The sequence below is a fragment of the Pelecanus crispus genome, chromosome 5 (assembly GCF_030463565.1).
Source record: "Pelecanus crispus isolate bPelCri1 chromosome 5, bPelCri1.pri, whole genome shotgun sequence".
Classification (NCBI taxonomy): Eukaryota; Metazoa; Chordata; class Aves; order Pelecaniformes; family Pelecanidae; genus Pelecanus; species Pelecanus crispus.
In genome coordinates this window covers 23,048,556-23,070,555 of record NC_134647.1, presented here as the reverse complement: position 1 = coordinate 23,070,555, position 22,000 = coordinate 23,048,556, and the positions used below count along the sequence as shown (strand labels likewise).

The 22,000-nt window shown below is 38.9% G+C and overlaps 1 protein-coding gene across 1 annotated transcript in view; it reads right to left on the bottom strand.

Moving 5' to 3' along the window:
* Positions 1 to 9,178, bottom strand: part of LOC104033790 (uncharacterized) — a 35,733-nt gene extending 26,555 nt beyond the window's left edge. The window contains exons 1-9 of the mRNA XM_075710430.1: positions 9,022 to 9,178; positions 7,660 to 8,228; positions 5,949 to 5,969; positions 4,419 to 4,478; positions 2,606 to 2,659; positions 2,260 to 2,304; positions 1,407 to 1,433; positions 1,069 to 1,113; positions 384 to 428 (exon numbers count right to left, since the gene is read on the bottom strand). Coding sequence (XP_075566545.1) covers positions 384 to 428; positions 1,069 to 1,113; positions 1,407 to 1,433; positions 2,260 to 2,304; positions 2,606 to 2,659; positions 4,419 to 4,478; positions 5,949 to 5,969; positions 7,660 to 8,228; positions 9,022 to 9,178 — 1,023 coding nt within the window. The remainder of the gene's footprint in view (positions 1 to 383; positions 429 to 1,068; positions 1,114 to 1,406; positions 1,434 to 2,259; positions 2,305 to 2,605; positions 2,660 to 4,418; positions 4,479 to 5,948; positions 5,970 to 7,659; positions 8,229 to 9,021) is intronic.
* Positions 9,179 to 22,000: the final 12,822 nt, after the last annotated feature.

Genomic DNA, 22,000 nt, shown 5'->3' with positions numbered 1-22,000 from the left:
ATGGGCTAAGCTTCTTGGCCATCGGTTCAAGATTATTGGGATGAAAAGAGACTAAAGTGTTTCCATGTACTTCTGTGAGATAATGAAATAATTAAGACACTGAATGGGAAAGGAAATGAGTGATTTTCTTTTTTATGGAACTGTATTTGCTGTGGTCTTTGAGACAGAATGAATTATAAGGATGATTTATTTGTCTCGACTGCTCCTCCAAATTCTTGTTAATTTTGCTTTTAAGAAACTAGATTAGATGCCTTGAACTCAGTGACTCAAAGATTCCATGGTCGTTGTGGTATGATATTATTTCAGAGCTTTGAATCCCAGGGAACCAGGTATTGTTGTTTTTATAGTTTCTTTCTTCTTTTTTTTTTTTTTTTTTTTTTTACCTGGAGCCCTCTTGTTCCTCTGGGGCCTACTGGACCTTCAGGACCCTGAAAGGCAAGTGGCAAAAAGGGCACATTTATGTGTATTTAGATTTGGTCAAAACCACTTTTAGATAACTTTTTACTAAGGTATCTTATTTAGATATCTTGACATTAAAATGAAAAATAAAATCAAGAGAAGCTCAGCAGCCAGCAAGTATTGGATAAATATTTTTAAAATGGACTGTGGTAATCAGAATACAGAGTAAGAATGAACAGAGTTAATTATCAAGGACCAGTAATCCAGGATAAACTCTGCTTGTTTCATTCAAAATATTCACAGCAATTATACACCGAATCTTGAAGATCGGTGTTAGAAACCTTGATTTCATTTTCACCACTCATTCCTTTGCTTACTACTTCAAGCCTTCTGCCTCTGTTAAAGTCAAGCAGAGTTTTACCATTGTTACAAACAGGCTTAGGCATGGGCCTTAAGAGAAATCACATGAAAATGTAGAAGGAGCTGAGAAAGTTACTGAAAATGGTATCCTTCCTCACTTCATTTTTTAAAACTGTCAGTTGTTAATTTCCCTGAGCCTTAGAATTAATACTTGCCTTAAATCTATCACCCTGGTTGTCATTCAGGGAATTGCAATTTTTCTGTATTTTAACTGTTTCCTGAAAGCATAACAACTTTGTGGCTACTTACTCTGTCTCCTTTTATCCCTGGGATTCCACATTCACCTCTTTCTCCCTGGAAAGGAACAGGAATAAATATTTAGGAGGTATATTGAGTATATCATCCTTATTCTTTGGGTGCCTTAGTTGAAAACCTAAATGTTATTCTATTCATGTCATATATTATAGCAATTGTGCTGTAAGTTCAGTGGGGAAAAGACACATTTTCTATTACAGCTTATGCAGCAGCTGCTAAGATGATGTTATTGTTCATTACTAGTATTTATAAGAAATATGGCACTATACATAATAAATAATAATAACATCAAATATCTATATGTAAGTGGAAGTTCTGACTAAAAGTAGTACCTTCTCTCCTTTATATCCAGATTTTCCCTGGGAAAATAAAAAAGCAAAGCAGGTTGTGAGGATATATAACCCAAATGTAAGAATGTGAATATTGGTGCTATTAACATTCTACTCTCTAGAAAAACAGCATTTCAGTTTATAATGAAAAATTAGGTAGAAAAGGTGATCTCTGATAAACGTGGCAATATGACTCTAAATACTGCACCTACTGGTCATGATAGATGCTGTTGTATGTGTGAACAAATCTTATGAAAGTGTCATTTTAGACTGGGATTTTGGTGATGTAAAAGCAGGTCAACTGGAGTTCATATTTCCATCTTAGAGAGAAACATGCTAAAATAAGAAAGCAAGAAAAAAGTCACTAATCAAAAAGGATGTACTGTAAAATAAGAAAATATAGAGTGATTCATGTGTGAATGAATTCAGAGTTAAGCACTAAGAGGCTGGTCCTACAATTACTTCCTATATGTATTTCATTCAACTTTTTCATTGCTATTACAACTTTTTAATTCCTATTACACACTGGATCCTTTATTTGCCAAATGAAAAATTTAAACTGACCCATAAAGATGCAGGCAGAGTGTCAATTTCTGTAATGTTCTTAGATTATCATACCAGAGCTTTTCACATTTTTTAGGAGGGACTGTGTATTATTAGAGAGTATTTTCTAGATCACTCCCGTAAGTAGTGATAATGTTCTCAGTTCTTCTGGTGTTAATGAATCATTAGCTGGTAAACCAGAATTGAAATTTGCTAATGTAATTAAAAGAAAGAAAGAAAAAAAAAAAAAAAAAGTGGTGTTTTGCCTTGAAGGAACACTGATCATTGGAGAAGGGGAAAATATCTTTTTTACCTCTATTCCATCTCGTCCTGGGATTCCGTTTAGACCTGGCTCCCCCTATGAATAATCCAACATCAAGATCAGTGAAATCAGGATAAGATAGTATTGTCCTGATTATCTGAGTAGATATCTCAATGCAATACAAGAAGCATACCACCTCCCTCTTTTTACACTCTGATGATTTTATGCATTAGATGTAAGATTTGAATTTATAAAGAATCTTAGTCTTTACTACAGCAAAAGGGGGTAGATGAAGTTTAAGAAATTCAAAGATGGAAAGTACATGGGCACTATTAGGATAGTCTTTCCATATTAATGAAGTACCAAATTTTCTCCTAAATCTGTAAAATCACATCACCTTTGTTCCTTTCAGGCCTGGAGCTCCATCATCCCCAGTGCGACCCTTTTTACCCTGAAAACAACAAAATAAAATTCTTATAATATATGGTAGTCAAATAATTTTATTTTACAATATATACACTATTTTTTTGTATTTAGGATATTTGCTTCCTATAAATTTATTTTTAAAAATCTCTGCATTTACCGTAACCTTGAAATTGAACTTCTGGGAGCAGCAGGACCAACTCAATAGACAGCCATTTTTCTCTTTTGTCTTTGTTGTAAACAAAAATTCTTCAGGTCTCCTCTGAAGGAGAGAGTTGATCAGATGTTTTTGTAGCTACCCAGCTTGCCAAGTAGGTGTTTTGTTTTCTTTTGAACTCTTTGAGGTGTATGCTTTTGTTTAAGAGGTACTTGTGCTCTCCAAGTAAAGATATCGAATAATAACCCAAACAAAACTACTGTTTGCATACCAGAGGTGACATTTGCAATTAAAGTGTGCTGTACTGTGCAGGATAAAACCTGTGTGTATTTCTGTTTATGTATGTATAGGATGTTCAGGTCAAAAAGATGAGGATGGGCAGATCTGTACAGTTCTGTTTCAAACTCCAACACTGTCCCTTCACCTTGAGTAAGGGCTATAAGGTACTATGGTGCTTTAGTTCAATGTTAAGGATATAGTATCAGACCATTCAACTCTGAGAGTTCTTTTTGAAACTTAAACCCTGCAGTTTAGATCACTAAACCTTGTATGAATGTCGTGGTTTAACCCCCGCCAGCAACTAAGCACCATGCAGCCGCTCGCTCACTCCCCCTGCCCCGGTGGGATGGGGGAGAGAATTGGAAGAGTAGGAGTGAAAAAAAATCCTAGGTTGAGATAAGAACAGTTTAATAATTGAAATAAAATAAAGTAAAATAGTAGGAGTATTAATAATATACAAAGCAAGTGATGCACAATGCAATTGCTCACCACCCGCCGACCGATACCCAGACAGTTCCCGAGCAGCGATCACTGCCCCCCGGCCAACCCCCCCCCAGTTCATATACTGAGCATGATGTCATATGGTATGGAATAGCTCTCTGGCCAGTTTGGATCAACTATTCTGGCTGTGCCCCCTCCCAGTTTCTGGTGCACCTGGCAGAGCATGGGAAGCTGAAAAGTCCTTGATTAGCATAAGCAGTACTTAGCAACAACTAAACCATCAGTGTGTTATCAGCATTCTTCTCATACTAAATCCAAAACACAGCACTGTGCCTGCTGCTAGGAAGAAAATTAACTCTATCCCAGCTGAAACCAGGACAATGGCACAATCCTCTGGATTTGCTTAGGGGTTCTAGTTGTAAGACTATTCTGAAAGAAGTCCAGTCTATTTTACCCTCTTTACAAGTCTCTTGTCTCAATTGTTCCTAATGCTTCAGCCTCTTGCGCTCTCTCTCTTGCTTTCAGAGAGCTTTTCAGATATTAATGTTTGATTTGGGAATAGTTAGATCCAGCTGGTCTGCTTGTCTGATTCTAACAGGTGAATTATTTTTCCACACAGGAAAGGTGCTCCTTCCTGCCTTTTAAGCTGCTGTGGCTCAAAGGAGAGCCTCACCACATCACACTGTTCTTTTTTCAGAGGGAGAGTTTCATGGCATTCTCAGTTATCTCCGTGCATTTCCTACTGGTGTGACATTTCCATGCAGTCTAACTATGGAGGACTGTGTATTGAACCTTGAACTTCTGTTGTCTCAGGATTTGGGTTCAAATAATTTCCTAAAAATATTCCAACAATTAATTAAATCTTGATTTATACTGTATATCACTTATTTGAGAAATGACAGCTACTTACAGCAGGTCCAGGAAGGCCTCTTTCCCCCTTCTCACAGTTACATGTGGCAGCCTGGGGACACTGAATGAAAATAGTCCAAATCAGCACATTTTAATAGAATAGATAGAAAACACATGAACATTTCTTTTGAGTTACTGTATGGCTAGTCTGAGTACACCAGTAATGACCAGAAGCCAGTTACATTTACATGTTTTACAGAAATCTTTTAACTGTCAGTTTACCACTCATCAGGAATGTGGTCGCCTACACTCGATCCAAAAATCCATATAATTCCTACTCCTGAAATTTCAATCATCTTGATAATGACTTTACCTACAAACTCTTCACAAGGTCAGTTTATTGGTATGCTATGTCTATGACTGTAGATTTGTTTTGATTACTAGTCACTGTAGAGATAGCGAAGACAGTGGGATAAGAAACCATCTTACATCCTTTTTCCACTTTACTCTATATATGTAGGATAGATCATAGTTTAGCTCTAGCTTGATCTATAAAGAAAACATGTTATGGATGTATACTTTTATGTAGTTAATGGAACTCATTATAATAGTTTCTAATCTATCTTTTTCTTCTCTTGTCTCTACCATCATGTGTCCCAGTCAGACATCATTATGGTATGTAGTTATGTGATTTTTAGGATCTTTCTGAAACTTTGAAACCATTACATAATACAGAATTATTACAGATAACAGCAGTTATTTTTGGAGGGAGAATAAAGAATGTTGTTTTTATTTTTGGTTTTATTATTTATTAAACCCCACTCAGCTTGGAGATGTCTAGAAGTGAAGGGTTTAAATATCATTCTTACCTGAATATCCCAATTAGTAACAATATGTTTTCCAAGGATAACATTGAATGTCTTACTACTTCAGGATTTATTTTGACAAGAGAAAAATCAACATGCCAGTGGACGAGTGAAAAATAAAATGCTTCAAGTTTTGCAAACACTTATAATATTTAGCAGTTTCCTTGAGCTGCTCATCAGAACAGTCTTTGCCTTAGATACTGTACCTTAAGCAGAAATAACATCTTTAAAAGGAAAGCTAACTTTACTCCCGCCGAAATGGCAGCCAGACCTACCAGTGCTTGCAGTCAGGGTGACACAGTGTGGACAAACTGGAAAAGTGCAATGGTGGAGCTTTGTTCGAGTTCTTCCGTTTTTTTAACTCTATGACAGGAAGAGCATTAAGGGCTAGAACTGCACCACATTCAGCTCTGTGGAATGTTTTCTTATCCACTGAGTCTGTTGGATGATGTGTGGAGACGTATCAGCAAATTCTTGCTAACCTGAATACTCACACATTGTTCTTTTTCAATTTTGAAAATAAGGAAGGAAAGTAAACTACATTAGCATAGCAAATTAAAGCTCTGTTCTGCAAATACAAAAGCATGTTTTACTTGAAGGCAACCTCATTAGACTCAATATTTAACCAACTTCCTGAGCTATCATTTTTCGTGAATTATGTTTCCATATAATTGTAAATGTCTGTATTAAGCAGTAGTTCTGTACAGGAAAAAAAAAATACTTGCCTCTTCCTCAGACAGATCTTTCTGTAAAGACAGGTATTCAAAACAACATTAGAAACTTAAAGTCATAATCCAGCTCTACAGGAAGAACACTGAAAGATGTTAAAATAAGTTGCTTCAGCAGCTAGTTAATTAAATTATGCAATTAACATATTAACTAACATTAATTAAGCTTTAATTTATGAGAAACATTCTAACAATCTCTCCATTCTAAAAAATAATTTAAATAATTTCAGTTCCTAGTATAGATTGTTGACTGCACAAATCACTGACTCTCCTTGTCCAGCCATAATTTGCTAAAATTACAGTGGTAAACACACCTAAACCAACATAATTAGCTAGGTATATGGGAACAATGCACCCAGAAACCACACTGTTTCCAAAGTGCTGAATAGCAGCAGCTCTGTAGTAGGAGTGAATGATACATACTTAACACCTGAGGAAATCAGAAGCTCTTCTATGCATACTATTAGGCATGCACAAAATGAGAACAGTAAGAACACCTTAGAAAAGATTTGGCTTTGACAGTGATCACATGAAGTTACCAAATTAGGCCTATTATTTTTTAGAAGATCTCTACAGCTGAAACACCCACATACAATGCATTCCTCCCACTTTTCACAATTGATGTAGTCTCTTGAGAGAACATAAATGTGTTGATAAGCAGCAATGCAATACACATCTCGAAAATTTACATGTATGCACATATCATTATGCCAAAGCCATTATTTAAACCAGACAGCAGCCATGTTCTCAAAAGAAGGCACCTGAGGATGGCTGCCTGTTTGGAACAGGTAGAATAAAGTGTGCTTAGTCACCTGAGAGGTGGTTGCTGTGATACAGAAAGCAATGGTAATACGAGAGAAGATGGGAAGGGTGATAGGCAGGGAAACCAATGCAGAGTGGCAGGCTGTCGAAGAGAAGGAGAGACAGAGAGGAAGGCCGGCTTGTGTACATGCTCTAGGCCTGTATGAGATCACTTAGGTATCGTTTTCACTGCAGAAGTCTCCTGGCTGGTATTCATATTTCTGTTTTATGTCTCTGTGCATGCTCAGATCAGGACTTCATGCACAGCTTGTGTCACCAGATTTATAGGCTAGAGGATGGCTCTATTCTCCATATTTGGCAGGGAATGTTTTTTATAAATTAAGTTCACATGCAGAAAAGAGGCACCCAAGCAAAACTTTAAGCTCAATTTACACATTTCCTCTTGATTATGTAGTAGGTTTTCCATGGAGATTTAAAGATGTCTCTAGCCAAGTTCAGATTTTATCTAAAGTGACATACTTCCATTAAGGTCTACAAATTTATTTTCACTTCTGCAAGAGCTGCATCTTTTTTTGGTACAAAAGGTAATGTCACATTCCTGCTTGGTACAGAAGAAAGCACTAAGATGTCAAAAATTTGTTGTTTTTTTAAGAAAGGAGGTTTAAAATACCTTTCTTAGGAGGAAAACCAGATAAAAATAACTTCACAACAGGTGTCTCTAAGTCTAATTCAGTTTCAACTTCAAATATTTTGGCTGGCAAGATCTGAATGGTGGGGAGAGAGAGGAAACCTGTACTTTGGCACAGTGGTCTTACTAATAAGTGAGCTGCTTTAACATGTAAAAAGTACAGGTTTCTTCAATAGCGTAAGCGTTTCAAAATATTGGAAATAAGACCATTTTTTACATATGTTCCTATAACTATTTCAAATTCTTTCTCATACATACCATTTCTTTGAGAACCTTCTCCACAGTTTCTTTCTCCTGGAGGTTGAAAATGAACCTGGATGCTGGGACGCTGGCCAGGAGCCGGAGCTTGGCAGCATTGCTAACCTCCTCAGCCACTCTGGTCATTCCCATTGTGAAAAATACAATTCCTTGGTGTTTAGCAGCAGCTGTAGCTGCAAAAATATCTGGGTTTCTTGGATGGTCCACTCCATCGGTGAAGAGTACGGCTACTTTCACGCTACCCGGAGTCCCTTCAGTCATGTAGAGTTGTGTGAGGTTAGTTATAGCATAAGTTGTGTAGGTGCCATGACCTATGTAGGTGATAGGAGCAATGTGGGATTTGAATGCTTCAGGACCTTTCCAGTCATGGAAAGTTTGCTCTATGAAAACAGTGCTGCTGTACTGAAGTAAGGCCATCCTCCAGCTAAGGGTACGTCCAGAACTAAGCTGCAGACTTTTCATTCTGTCTACTGTTTCCAGTACAAATTTTTTCTGCTGTTCATGATTATAGTACTTAGCACTTTCAGAGCTGTCCAGTAAAAAAGCAATTTCCAGAATGCAGTCTTCATCTAGAATAAACAGGTAGGTAGGTGAGTGGAGTGATTTCACACTAAATCTCATTCTACCCTTACCTTTACATGTATTTTAGGCTTCAAAAGTGGGAGTGCAATTATGGAAATTTTTGAAAACGTCTGTGATCACAAGTGTGAGACCCTCATGAAGGTAGAGCATATAAAGGCTGAGGAATTTGGTCCGGAACAGATGTCCCAAGGAATAAGAAACTGAAGGTGAGGTGATACCATGTAGTATGAAATGGGGAATGTTGTAGTGGTTTTATACATTCATTCTGTCCTCTTGCCTGGTTTTTCACTGAATATTCTACCAGGATGAGGACTGGGAAAGTGGGAGTCATCTACAGCAAAATGACTCTTACTGAATAAGACACGGGAATGTGATTTGACAGAGCTAGATTTTGTTCCTGGAACTGAGAGTAGCATCCAGTGACATAAAAGTTTCCAAAAGCAGGATCTGCAGAGTATTAATTTTCTGAACTACTGATGACATTACTTCTATAGAAATAGTTATATGGGCTATTATTCTTCTTGTGACAGTAACAGGCTATCAGCCATATCATAAAAAAGCCCACGAGTAATCTCCTCTTCTGAAATACACAAAAGGGGAGGGAAAAGATGGGAGTAAAAAGATAAAAGTGCAAAAATAAGGGATGTGAAAATGTAGGATGAAGCAAGCCTGGCTGATTATAAGCAATATCTTAGAGGACAAGTTAGCCATGTAGTCCAGAATCCAAATAAATGAATCAGGGAAAAAAAACCACAGCTGTTTTAAAATGGCAATATTCACCTTGATCACTTGGACTGGGATATTTTTCTATAGTATTTGACAGAATGTGTTTAGGTTTTGGTCTTCTCAATCCATATCTTTTTTCTTCCCTGAGATTTTCTGCTGAAAACTCATGGTGTTCAAGTATCCACAAAAGCCACCAGAATCTGAAGAACATAATTTGTTTGGTTTCTGTTTCCTAAACAACACAAATAATAATACAGAAGTTAGCAGTACGAGGACAATAGAACATTATTCAATTTTGCTTCAACAGGTTGCTTAGCAGGCTGTATTTTAAAATGTAGTCCCTAAAACCAAACTGATTTTATTTTCTTTTGGGAAGATCTTCTCCAAAATATGTAATAAATAATAGAGACATACTGGAGTGATTTTGAAGCATAGTGCATATAGTTCTAGCACATAACAAACTGGAGACAGACATTTTACAAACATACTTCAGTTCTCTCTCACTGCCTTGTAGTGTTTGTACAACGAGCACTTCTCAGAAACCTTAACCTTGGCTGTACCCATGTGGATGCAGTGTGAATCCCAAGTGTAATTCACAGGGATGTTTTTTTTAAACCTGGTTTTTCCAGAGCTGGCATGGAGAGAAGGAGGAACAGAGGCAGACCTGAGTACTTCCCTGTTCTCTTTGCTTAAGAACTGAGGGTCATGCATACGTCTCCTTGCTATCGCAGCCCCCCTGTCCTCAGCAGTCCTACAGAGGGACAGTCATGGCCTGAAGGTGCTGTCCAGGCATGAATGTACCAGCTGTGCAACCCTGGGGACATGTCGGCCCAGAGTGCTGAGCTCAGGCTTGACAGCTACCTATTGATAGGACTTTTTCCTTCTGCAGGGGCCGAGTTGTTTGTCCTGGGCTCACAGACACACCCGGAGCTCACAGGCTGCTCAGGGACTGACTTGTCAGTCCTGCCCCACTTCGGTTTCGTTGTCATCTCCCTGCAAGCTCTTCCCAGGTAGGCACAACGCATAGCAAAAGGGCAGCTCAGTGGCAAGAATGAACCTGCCAGGACTGAGCATCTCACAGAAGTCCCTAACACAGCCATGTCTGCAGGGTTTCTCAGCTCCTGCTAGTTTAGGGCAGGAATTCTGGTGCCCGCAGACACAGAGAGGGCAGGGGGTCCTTACCTCGATGTTCCTAAGCAAAAGGCTCTGCAGAGATGCGGGATGGTGCCCTGGGCTTGCTGGCAGCTGCGTTGTCCTCCCTGTGCTGGATGCTCTGTGAGGAAAGGAGGGAGAAGTGAGGCTGCAAGCTCCTGTGAGAATTGGTGTCATGTGTCAGGAGGGGCCAGCAGACAGGAGCAAGGAGAAAGGGGAAGAACAGCAATCGTGGCTCCCCCTTCTCAGCACCCACCCACTCCTCTCTTCCTCCCCAGGCTATGCACATGCATCCTAGGTTTAGTCCCCCACAGCCATTTCCACACATAAATCCTCATCCATACTTGCACATGTATGGAAGAGGACTGTTCTCACCCCAACACACTTCCCTACACACCAGCCCAGTTGTCTTCACTCTCTTCTCCCATCACTACCACACACCTTTCATGCCCATACTTCTGCACATCTGTCATACTTTGGCAAGGCAGCTTTTGGTACCGGGCATCATGTTTTCAACATCATCATAGCAGTTCATGTGTGTAGGATCCCTTTCAGACCTAAATGAGTCTCCTCATAATGAGGGATTCCTGTTACTACTGTAGTAGAAAGATATTTACTGTCCCATGGACTGGGCCAACTGAAATTTCAGTTGCTGGTGAGATTGCCCAGCATGAGGAGGTCAAAAAAGACAGACCAGTCTGAAAGCTGTACAGTTTCTCCAGGCTTGCCTGTCACACCTATCCTTTCAAAGACACTAATAGTCAGAGAACAAGGACTGACACATAGTGTGATGCCTTCAAAACCTAAGCTAGGTGGCTATGGATCCTGAAGGCTTTCTCTTTTACCAGTGATTGCAGCTTGTCACAATTCTTCAAATATCCTCAGAAAGCTTTTACATTACAAATGAACATATTAAACAAGTAGCTCCTTTCCACAGAAATACGTAACTTTTTTTTTCCTGTGGACCCATCATTTTCCACCTACATGCACACAAAGAGGACCCAAAGCTAACTGCTGTTTTTTCTGTCTTAAGTGACCACCAGCTCAGCCCATTTATGACAGTCACAGCCAAGGAGGCTGAAGGGATTGTGGGGAAAGGATGCAGCCTTGGCTCCAAATTAAACAGGCGGGAAGGACTGGTAGGACAATGCAGCTGGATGCTGAAGCCATTTGCTATGGTTCTAGCCCTGTTTTCTATTTTCCATCTTTGGCAGTAATTAGTGCTAAACTGGTGAACTAGGATGGCTGAAGTGCAACTCCACATATTGTATGGCTGCTCATCCTTACCTAAGCTGAAACTAGCTATTTGTGCTACAGTACAGCTAAGAAAGAATCTTCTTTCAAAGTTGGAAAGAATTGATGTTTATTTCTCTTCAGCCACTTTTATTTTCCATGCTTACACTGACATATTTAGATTTTGATTAAGGCAAGGAATGAAAAGGCAATTTTTTGCCCTTTAGGAAATACAAATAATATGGTGTTTAACTGAAATAGATATAATAAATCTCACATAGCCCCTAAATCTTACTGAGAAAAAAGCTAATTCTAGCAACAAAAAGCATGTTAACTATGGTTGGGATTGCGTGCCTCCCATAAGCAAAACATTGTCATTCTTTCATTTTCACTGCTAATTCCTACCTTAAAACATAGCTGGCAAATAATTTCTTAATTAAGTAACTATTCTGCTTGTATGTTTAGTAGCAAGTTCTTGGCTTCAGGATATTTCCTTTTATTAATGAATGATGTTTACCCTCAGGACAAATTTTTCGTTTTTTTTCTTTTCGGCCAGGTGCAACTTTAAAAGCTTAGTGGGGCCTCCACATTTTTATACATGTTTGCGTGGGATGCATGGTATTATTCTGTCCAGAATTCCAGGTATGTGACATACCATACAGTACACTTCTTGACTTGCAGTCTTCTGAAGCTGTGATGTTCTCACTACCTGCACTATTCTTATGGTGCCAGTTTATCACACCCTAAATTATACCAATGTAAAATATGTATGCATTGATGCATCTGAGATAACTCTTAAAAATAAAAATTAACAGCAAGCTTTCTTGCCCCATTTACTACAAACTTTACCAAGTGATTATTTGACATTTTAATGGCATTACACTGTATATATTTTTAAAATAGAATAAGTGTCTTCAAACCTATGATTAGGAACATTCATGCTGTCATTTAGATGTTATAAATTTACTGCTAGAATTCAATTCAATTTTTTTTTTTAAAGGAATAAAAAAGCTTCATATTTTGTCTTAAGGAATCTGTCATTGGATGCTTCAGCACACAATTAATTACATTTCTATTCACCTACTATTTAAACATATTTAAGTATCTTTGACGTCTCTGCGAGATGACACTACAGACTTTCGTACTTAGTTGACTAAGTTGGGCCCAGCTACCTCAGGTCACATATACTTCCAACATGACGGTAGTTGGCATTAAGATTGGTAATCTTTGCAGGAGTCAAAGACTGAAATGAATATAAAGGCTATGTTACAATTGCACCAACTGAAGCTGAGATCACAAATATCGACGCATATCCAGATCTTTGGATTTTTTCCATCGCTGTTTGAAATCCCAGAGTTCTCAGCTGTCTGATCTCAGTATTTCAATCTGAGAAATGAGGCCTAACATTTTTTTCAAAGAATAAAGGGGTATATGAAAGCTACTTAAAACCACAGACAAATAGACTATACCAATCAAAGGAAATTTCTTATCATTTTAGAACCATGAGGAGAGATATAATGAAGAAAGATACGCTCTTTCTGCAAGTGAGTGTGTTCAAGCACTATTAAGAAGGGAAACCAAAGTGGTATTACACCCCTTGTCACTGCCGCTACCATTGCATAGGTGGTGACAGCTTCAGAGCTACATGAGGTTGCAAGGCCACTTTGAAGGGACACTGAATGAAAAACGGGAGCTTAGAGATGCCAGTTGCTGTGGTGTAGCATGACCTCTTGTGTCAGCAACAGCCCTCACAATCATTTCCCAATGGGCAGAAGTAGCAGCAAGCCTGACTGTTCCAAATTTCTTTCCTGGTGCTCTCTTCTGTGACTGTCCCTCCCCTCTGTCTGTGGGTGCCTCTCTCACAGCCTGGTCTGGCTCAACTGTGACCACTTCATCCATTGTTTAGCAAAATTCAGTACATTATTGAGAAGCCTTGAGTAATTTCTGCTGAGCTGGATTAACTAATGTCTTCTAGCATGAGATCATGTCACTAGAATGTGACAGAGCCCTGACTAGTCCTTCTTCAGCTGTCCAACAAGTCTGCTGGACTGGACTGGAGATGGAGTAATCACAAGCCATCACAGCTGGCAAAATACCATCTGAATATGTCTATATGCTAAAGGAATACTCAAGCACCAGGAAGGCCAGTTTTTGGGAGCAGCATGAAGCAGACAGAACATGCTTCTGATTTTCCTCTGCTCTGATGGTGCTCTTTAATTTTTTGTCCCAAAGAGCTGACACAATGCTTCTGAAATGTGTTTCCATTTTTTGCCACCTCAATATGAATAATGCACATATCTTGTCTGCTGTGAACTGTGAAAAATACGCACATTTCACACAATCTTCTTCTAGTGTTTCATGGCCTCAAGATAGTCTTGACCATTTAACCTGACTGCATCATGCTCTAATGGTATTTCAAGAGTATTTATTTCATTATGCTATACATGTCAGTACATGACCAAAGTGCCCAGAAGAAATAAAAACCTACCTGACTTGAACTGATAAAATAATGAAAGCACACTATTTACAATATTTTGAATCCTGATATTAAAGAGCAATGTTATAAAGAATGTCATTCACAGACCCAGTAAGTTGTATCACATGTGTGAATTTTAGGAAAAACCGTTCAAAAGTTCAAATACTCAAAGTAAATGAACAAGAAAATTTAAAAAATCAAAACTTAACCTCACCGAAGATTGTATCTGAAGAAGGATAAAATAGAAACCTGTATTTTACCTTTTGACTGCAAAATGTGTTTTAGTGGATTTGACAGCTCAGCATTCAGGCTGAATAGTCAGCTGAGTATGGTAAGTCTTGACAAATTGACTTCTATTTGCCAGCTGTTGTGGCTGCAGTTTTAAAATTTTTTTTTAATGTGAACCTATGTTGTATGACAATACCTGATTGTTCTATATGAAAAACGATCTCTTAATGGCACACCCTTATAAAAACCTATAATGAAATCTTGGCATACATGAAGGTAGTGGCAGAATTATTGATTCCAGTGAGGCCAGGATTTTGTCTTTGCTTTGTGGTACAAATCCTGAGCATGTAGTCCGAAAGAGCTGATCAAAGCAAATCAGCTTTATTGTGTTTTCATCTAAACTCGCTGTCACAAAAAATGCTGTAAGCAAGGTCTTTGATGGCAAAAAGTTACTCTTTGTGTAGCTCCTAACAGATTTTAATGATTCTTGGGACTGGAGTGGTAAACATGGCCTTCTCTTTTGCAGCTGGTATGAACCTACGTCTCTATTTCCCCCTTTTTTAATATTGCTCTTCTGCAACATTTTTCAGGAGGTGCAGTGAGAAAACTTAAACTCTAACAAGGCACAGAAGGGAGGAGGCTGTCTTCAGTACTTTCCCATTTTATGTCTATACAATACAGCCAAAAGCTCACTCTGAGCATTTTGGTGGTAAGTATACACTCATAATCTGTCTGTGTGTAATATCATATATTAACTTTTGTTTTGTTTTGAAGATATTTGTTTATTTCTATTTTTATTCTAATAGTTCTCCTTTCATTTTTAGTTTCCCTCACTAGGAGATATTTTCCACCTTACAGCCTAAATCTGTAAACACATCTATACATGAGTAACAGTTATTTTCAAAAGTATTTGTAGCATTCAGCCTAACAAGGGAATGAAAGCTTATAAATAAAAGAGTACAGATACATTTTTAACATACTAAATATTTGACTGAACATTTGATGATATTGAACATTTAACTAGATCAAGAATACTCTTAAAATAAAAACTAACTTAAAGATTTGATTTGCTACATTGGCGCCAGTGAAAACGTGCTTAGACAAGTAATTATTCTGAATTTGCTGTTGCATCTCAGTTACTTCTTATTGTAAAGTATACTTTGCACAACTATTTTCTTCCACCTACCTGATTTTCAACAGCATGATAGTGATACAAAACTCTTTTACACAATTCCTTTTTAAATATAGTAATTATATTTTTCAGGAGTGGAAGCTCATATATTTTGATGGAGTTGCAGTAAAAAGCAGATGCTTTAATGTCACCTAGCACACTTAGAGAAGATATTGTCTGATAACTGCAAAAGGAATTACTCCACTGGAAATACATTTAACAAGTTAAAGCATGTTGCTGTATGTAGTATGAAAATTATAAGAGATTTGGTGGAAAAGTCAAGTTCCATACAGTTCTAAAGTTGTAATCCTTTTAATATTGGGAATAGATTTTGTCTTTTGGAGAGGTGATTATTTATAGTGTTCTAAAGGGACAAACATTTATCTTACAACCACTGTTGTCAGTATAATTCTAAACTTGCATAAATGTCAGAATTTGCATCTTTTGACCTACGGATTTTTTAAAGTGCATATAAAAGTATGCATTAGATTCTGAGCTCATAGCAGTAATTATGCTAGTAAGCTAGCTCTCACAGCCCTTAATGCATTAATAAGCCTTAATGGTCCTGACCAGCCTCACCCGATACCCCTGCCCATGGGTCTGGGAGCGCTACTTCAGCTCAGCCTGAGGCCATCAGCCCTGGCCCTAGTGGTGCTGTGGAATGCTGGTCACTGGCTCTATCGCAGCCCTGCCTGGACGTGCTGACCTGTGGCTGACGTCCCATCCCCTCCTGTCCCCACAGAGGTGCCTGACAGCCTGGGCTGGGGCTGCCCCCAGCCTGCCTAGCCCCCTTCCCGGGGGCAGTGGGGTGGGCCCCGGCTGAGAGGTCCTGCTCCGCTGGCCCGTTGGGAAGGCCCTGTGCCCCCTGCCCTGGGATGCAACTGGCCATCGCTGCTCCCGACAGAGCTGGCACCATCGGTTACAGCTCGGCATGAATGCTGGTAGGCCTCTGAATGCCAGGGGCTGTCCACAGCTCTTCACAAAACCCTCAGTGAGCGCTGTATGAAGCATCGGCCCTATTATGCAGCGTTTGCTTGTGGCTAAATGCTATGCTACTGGAGCCGGGGGTAGGTCTTCACTCTCATAAACTAGCAAAACTCTACCACGTTCAGAGGTTTTAAAAAAAGGTATGCTTATTCATATGTTTGTAAATGAAAACTTGTAGAATGTAAACAGCATAGAGTTCCTTCCGTGGAGTGATGTTAGGATGAACTGTTGTCTATTTTTCCATTTTATATGGTATTCAAACAGCTTTTTCCATTAGGTTTGCCTGTAGCATGCTCCATAGATATGTTTTTACATGTAGGTACACATTAGCTGCAGAAGGAGTCTGTGTTATGGCTTGGTGAGTTAAAGGCTTAATGAAATGCAATATTGAATGTATTGCACAGGTGCAACTGACAGCAGTAGGCAGAGTTTAATCCTGTGTGTTCTTAAAGATTTTGATCCGCCGACTGATACCCAGACAGTTCCCGAGCAGCGATCACTGCCCCCCGGCCAACCCCCCCCCAGTTCATATACTGAGCATGATGTCATATGGTATGGAATAGCTCTCTGGCCAGTTTGGATCAACTATTCTGGCTGTGCCCCCTCCCAGTTTCTGGTGCACCTGGCAGAGCATGGGAAGCTGAAAAGTCCTTGACTAGCATAAGCAGTACTTAGCAACAACTAAACCATCAGTGTGTTATCAACATTCTTCTCCTGCTAAATCCAAAACACAGCACTGTGCCTGCTACTAGGAAGAAAATTAACTCTATTCCAGCCGAAACCAGGACAAGCCTTAAAAAATGTTTTCCCAGGAGTGGAGACATAAATAGTGTGAGGGACAAAGTGGCTAGTGGCTTTCCGCAGTCTAGACTTGGTTCCTCCTGCAGAGTTGACTTATTAAATTGCTTAAGCATCTGATATGGTGGATGAAAAGCTGGACATGAGCCAGCAATGTGCGCTTGCAGCCCAGAAAGCCAGCCGAATCCTGGGCCGCATCAAAAGAAGTGTGGCCAGCAGGTTGAGGGAGGTGATTCTGCCCCTCTGCTCTGCTCTGTTGAGACCTCATCTGGAGCACTGCGTCCAGCTCTGGGGCCCTCGGCACAAGAAGGACATGGACCTGCTGGAGTGGGTCCAGAAGAGGGCTACCAAAATGATCGGAGGGCTGGAGCACCTCTCCTATGAGGCCAGGCTGAGAGAGTTGGGGTTGTTCAGCCTGGAGAAGAGAAGGCTGCGGGGAGACCTTATTGCGACCTTCCAATACTTAAAGGGGGCCTACAAGAAAGATGGGGAGAATCTTTTTAGCAAGGCCTGTTGTGACAGGACAAGGAATAATGGATTTAAACTAAAGAAGAATAGATTTAGACCAGACATTAGAAAGAACTTTTTTACTTTTTTAGTGAGGGTGGTCAAGCACTGGAACAGGTTGCCCAGAGAGGTAGTGGAGGCCCCATCCCTGGCAACATTCAAGGTCAGGTTGGATGGGGCTCTGAGCAACCTGGTCTGGTTAAAGCTGTCCCTGCTCCCTGCAGGGGGTTGGGCTAGATGACCTCTAAAGGTCCCTTCCAACCCAAAGCATTCTATGATTCTATGATTCTATATATCCATAAAATGCTCTGCAGGAGTGAAGGAATACAGTCTGCAGGGTGAAGCTGAGGGAAGGTGGCTGTGTTTTTAAATGCTTAAATATTAACAAAAGTGGTGTAACATATTCAGTGCTAGTATAAGAAGGATTTTTGTACTGAAGTATTGGTTCCTTTAGGTAAGAATAGGCTTATTGAAGGACATTAATAATTCTCTATAAACATCTACCAGTCAAAACATATTCTGCTGTAATCCTTTGTATCTAGCCTAGCAAAAATCTAAGTAGATCTTTTTTTCTGTCTCTGAGGATTGCTATAGAAACTAAGCTATTAGCTATTAATGATGATGGGGTTTGTTTCAACAATATTTTTGTTTCAGTAAGAATTTTTTTAATTGATATTGGTTAGGTTCTCAGCTATCCATGCTGAAGGTCCTGAATTCAAAGAAATGTGTTAAGCTAGTTGTGGACTGGTTAGCTCCATATGCCAGAGAAGAAAAAAATTGGTAAGGCTCTTCCTTACAATAAACTGATGTATCCTCTTTCTTTAACAATACATAAAAACATATAAATGTTAGTTTAAGTGAAACTTAAAATGGGGTGACATGTCTTTACAAGTACTTAAATCAAATGTTAAATAACATATGCAAGCACGACTTGAAGAAGTTGTTTTGCCTACACCTTTTTCATTATTAAAAATATGAGATACCACAAGTCTGAAGGTTAGCATGACATTAGATACTCTAATTGCCACATGAAACATATTATTGTCAACTGTAGTCAGAATAATATTTACTTAACTCCAAGGCCTTACCTCCTAGTGAAACTCAGCTGCTTTACCTTTGACGTGTAGAGGTAGAAAACAAAACTTGGAGGTAATTTTTCCAAGTACTTCAAGTACTTTCTCAGATGTTCTTTGTGCAAATGATTGGAGCATCACTCTTAAAGGAGTGTTTCCTCCCTCAGTTCAGGCTATGGAGACCTTGTTGGATACCAAAACGGGACAGTAGGATGTTTCCTGTCTCCAGAGCTGTCCAGCGATTAGTACCAGAGCAGTTACAAGGTGCCTTGAAAATATCAATGGCTTCTTGCTTATGGAAGATGAGGATATCTGGCTACTGAATAAAAATGGTCTAGGAGTTCAAAATGATTTGGGTTATCTTTACATGTAATCACTGAATGAATGTGGGACAGTGGTAAGAAGTTTTCAGCTGTGTACATTACTCCAAGAACAGGGAGGACAAAAGGAATACGTTTGAGAAAACCTTCTGTTTTACTGAGCTCATAGTTATGTGTCCTTGCACTTTTCCAGATATATGCACTTCTAGCTCACATCATCTCTCCTGTAGGTTACCAGTCACTGCTGGCTACAGACATGAACCCAATGCAGGAAAGAATAGCTGCTACACTAAAAGGATCTTTACTGGTATTAGCAGCAAGCTTCTAACTCAGTTTACATACAATAAAAGTGAATGTAACATTTTGCCCCAGATATAGATGGTATGGACACTAAATTGTAGACTCCAGCCTTCTGTCACCGCTAGTATTTTATAAATCTGCGCGCTAAGTGTTATTCTTCACCTTTTAAGGAGCAATAGAAAAAAATTCTCACAAAAATAACTGGTACTCTGAATGACTTGTTTCAAAGTGGTTTGTGTTTCAGCAAGTGATCTGATTGACCTGCCTGCAGATATTATTTGAATGCATAGATGCTACCACAGTACTATCCTGTGCTATTGCTGAACTGGGTATCGTTTCAGCAATAGCTCTTCTGGATTCTGTACTGCAACTCATGCACCCTAATCCTATAGGCTCAGAATACTATGGTGTGGCTATACTATGTATGCTATAAAGAAAATTCTCCTGGTAGCCTGTTTGTGCCCTTGCTACTTTCTCCTGTTACTATGCAAATGAGAAGCTGAAATACATCAGATCAAGCAACTGATACTTCATAATTGGCATCATGTGCAGCATTCATATTCCATCTAAAATGATTTGGAGAGAGGATTTAATTTGCATCATCTCCTCCAAATAGGATTACAAATAATTTCAAGATATTACTATTCTTGAAATGGATATACTGTCTGAGGAAGACTAACTGTAGCTCAGACTCAAAATTTAGAGACTTTTGTCTCAGACTTTTCAGGGTATTGAAGTTTTCACTAGTTATGAAGGAAAACCTAGTGCCTCTGAAAGAAATGATTCTCAGATGTTTTAGCTGGTAAAACAGTAACACCAATCCAGCAAAGGTGTGTTTTAAACACTTTGCTGGATTGATGCTACTCTCCCACCTTTTAGTAGAGAACCTTAGTCTGTTAGTCTGGTATGTGCTGCCTTAGGGCTTGAGTGCATTAGCTAAACTGCTGATAGCATTAGTGAAATATTAATCACTTATCATGATAGCCTAGTGATATTTGCATCATTCTGCCATATTTTCTCGACCATATTGAAGGGTCGTGCTGCTAAGCATTTACCAAAGATGGGGCATATGATAAAGAAGGCACTTGTTGCTAGTATCACAAAACTTCACTATACCATCTTTGGATAAGCTGAAACCTTAACTCTCTGTAGTTACTCCTGTCAAGGCACCATGCATGGACAAAATCCTAACAGCTGGTGTCTTTGAGGGAGAATAAAATAAGCCTCTTTATTTTGAAGTATCTCACAAACAGGTACATGACTTACCTACCTCTCAGATTTAATGATACTCCCCCAATCAAAATAGACTTGTCTATTATGGTACTGATGCTTTTGAAATAAATGAAGCAAGAGATACAGAAAGTAAACTCACTTTTTCCATGTATGATGATCATTTTACATGCGTTCTGTATTGCACAAAAAATTACGTCCCTTGGTGTTAGATTGAAGTTCAATGGCTAGAACCTGTATATTAATACTGCATCAAAAGAAATCAGTCACTAATTAGTCACTAATACTTGACTCTAATACCATGCTTACAGTTTGTAATCCTTGTAAAAAGGATTATGTGGAAATACAGAAAACAGATGTTCATTTCTGAAGTAGGTAACCTACCATAGTGCTTTAATATCAAAATATCTTTCTCCTTTCCTTCTGGTATTATCATGAATTAACCATAATGATTAAAGAGGTGGGACTAGATTCTCTAAATTTTTTTAAAGCCTGTGGTATTATAAACTTGCTAAATGCATGTGCATAGTGCTACAAAACATCTGACTTGTTAGAGGCTCTTAAGGAAACAAGTAAGTTTATATATAGTGTGAGTTTCCAGTTTATTTATTTTTATATTATGTGTGCTGTGGAACAACTGAAGCTTTTCAAGTGGTTTTCAGAAAAGAAGGCTGAAGGTCTGGAGTAGAATCTCACTGTGGAATCTTAGTTCTTAAAAATCAAGTTGGTATACCAAAAAAAAAATTAGTTAAATGATATGGCCACTGGATGTCAGCCTTGACTCAAGTATGAAAGTCTTGTGGGCATTGCTGACTGCAGAGATTTGCTTTGAGATGACAGATAGAACAAGGCTGTTAGTATCAGTACTGTGACTAACATACTTCTTTTTTTTAAAACATCAGGAAATTGATCTGCCATACTGAGTAACAGTGCTATGATTATAGCCACTTTGCTTCAAAAAGAGACTAAAACATGTAATGTGGTGGGTTTATAGTTTTGTTTTTCTGTCGAATTGTCTGTTTGGGCATTGTGCTTTACCTGTAGATCAGAAATATGTAGATGGGAATAGCTGATCTTTCCTCCTCACTGACCTGTGGAATGCTACCATAAATAACTGCTGAGCAAGCACTGGCCTGTAATGGAGTGTGGGCTACCGGAGGTGTCCTTGAAGTAGAGAAAAAGGGGGGGGTGTGAGATCTTTTGCCTGAATAGCATTGCCTGCTGGAATGACTGAGAAACAGCCTTTGTTAGTTAACCTAGCCTGCTTAGTATATTACCTTTGCATGCAGTTTTCCTTTATATGAGAACTTACTCCTCTTTGGAGTTAATCTCATGTGACAGACCTTCAGTCTTCTCTTCTGAAAAACCACTTGAAAAGCTTCAATTTTTCTGCATTGCAGAAAATAAAGTGTTTTTTTTTTAAAGATAGCATTTCTACACTCTCTTCCTGAAGGTATTCTTAATTGAGCTTTGGATATTGCGTATACAATAAATGTCTAAGGCTACATTATATTTCCTTATGTTGTCCATATCTCCAGGGATGGACAGACAGGGAGAT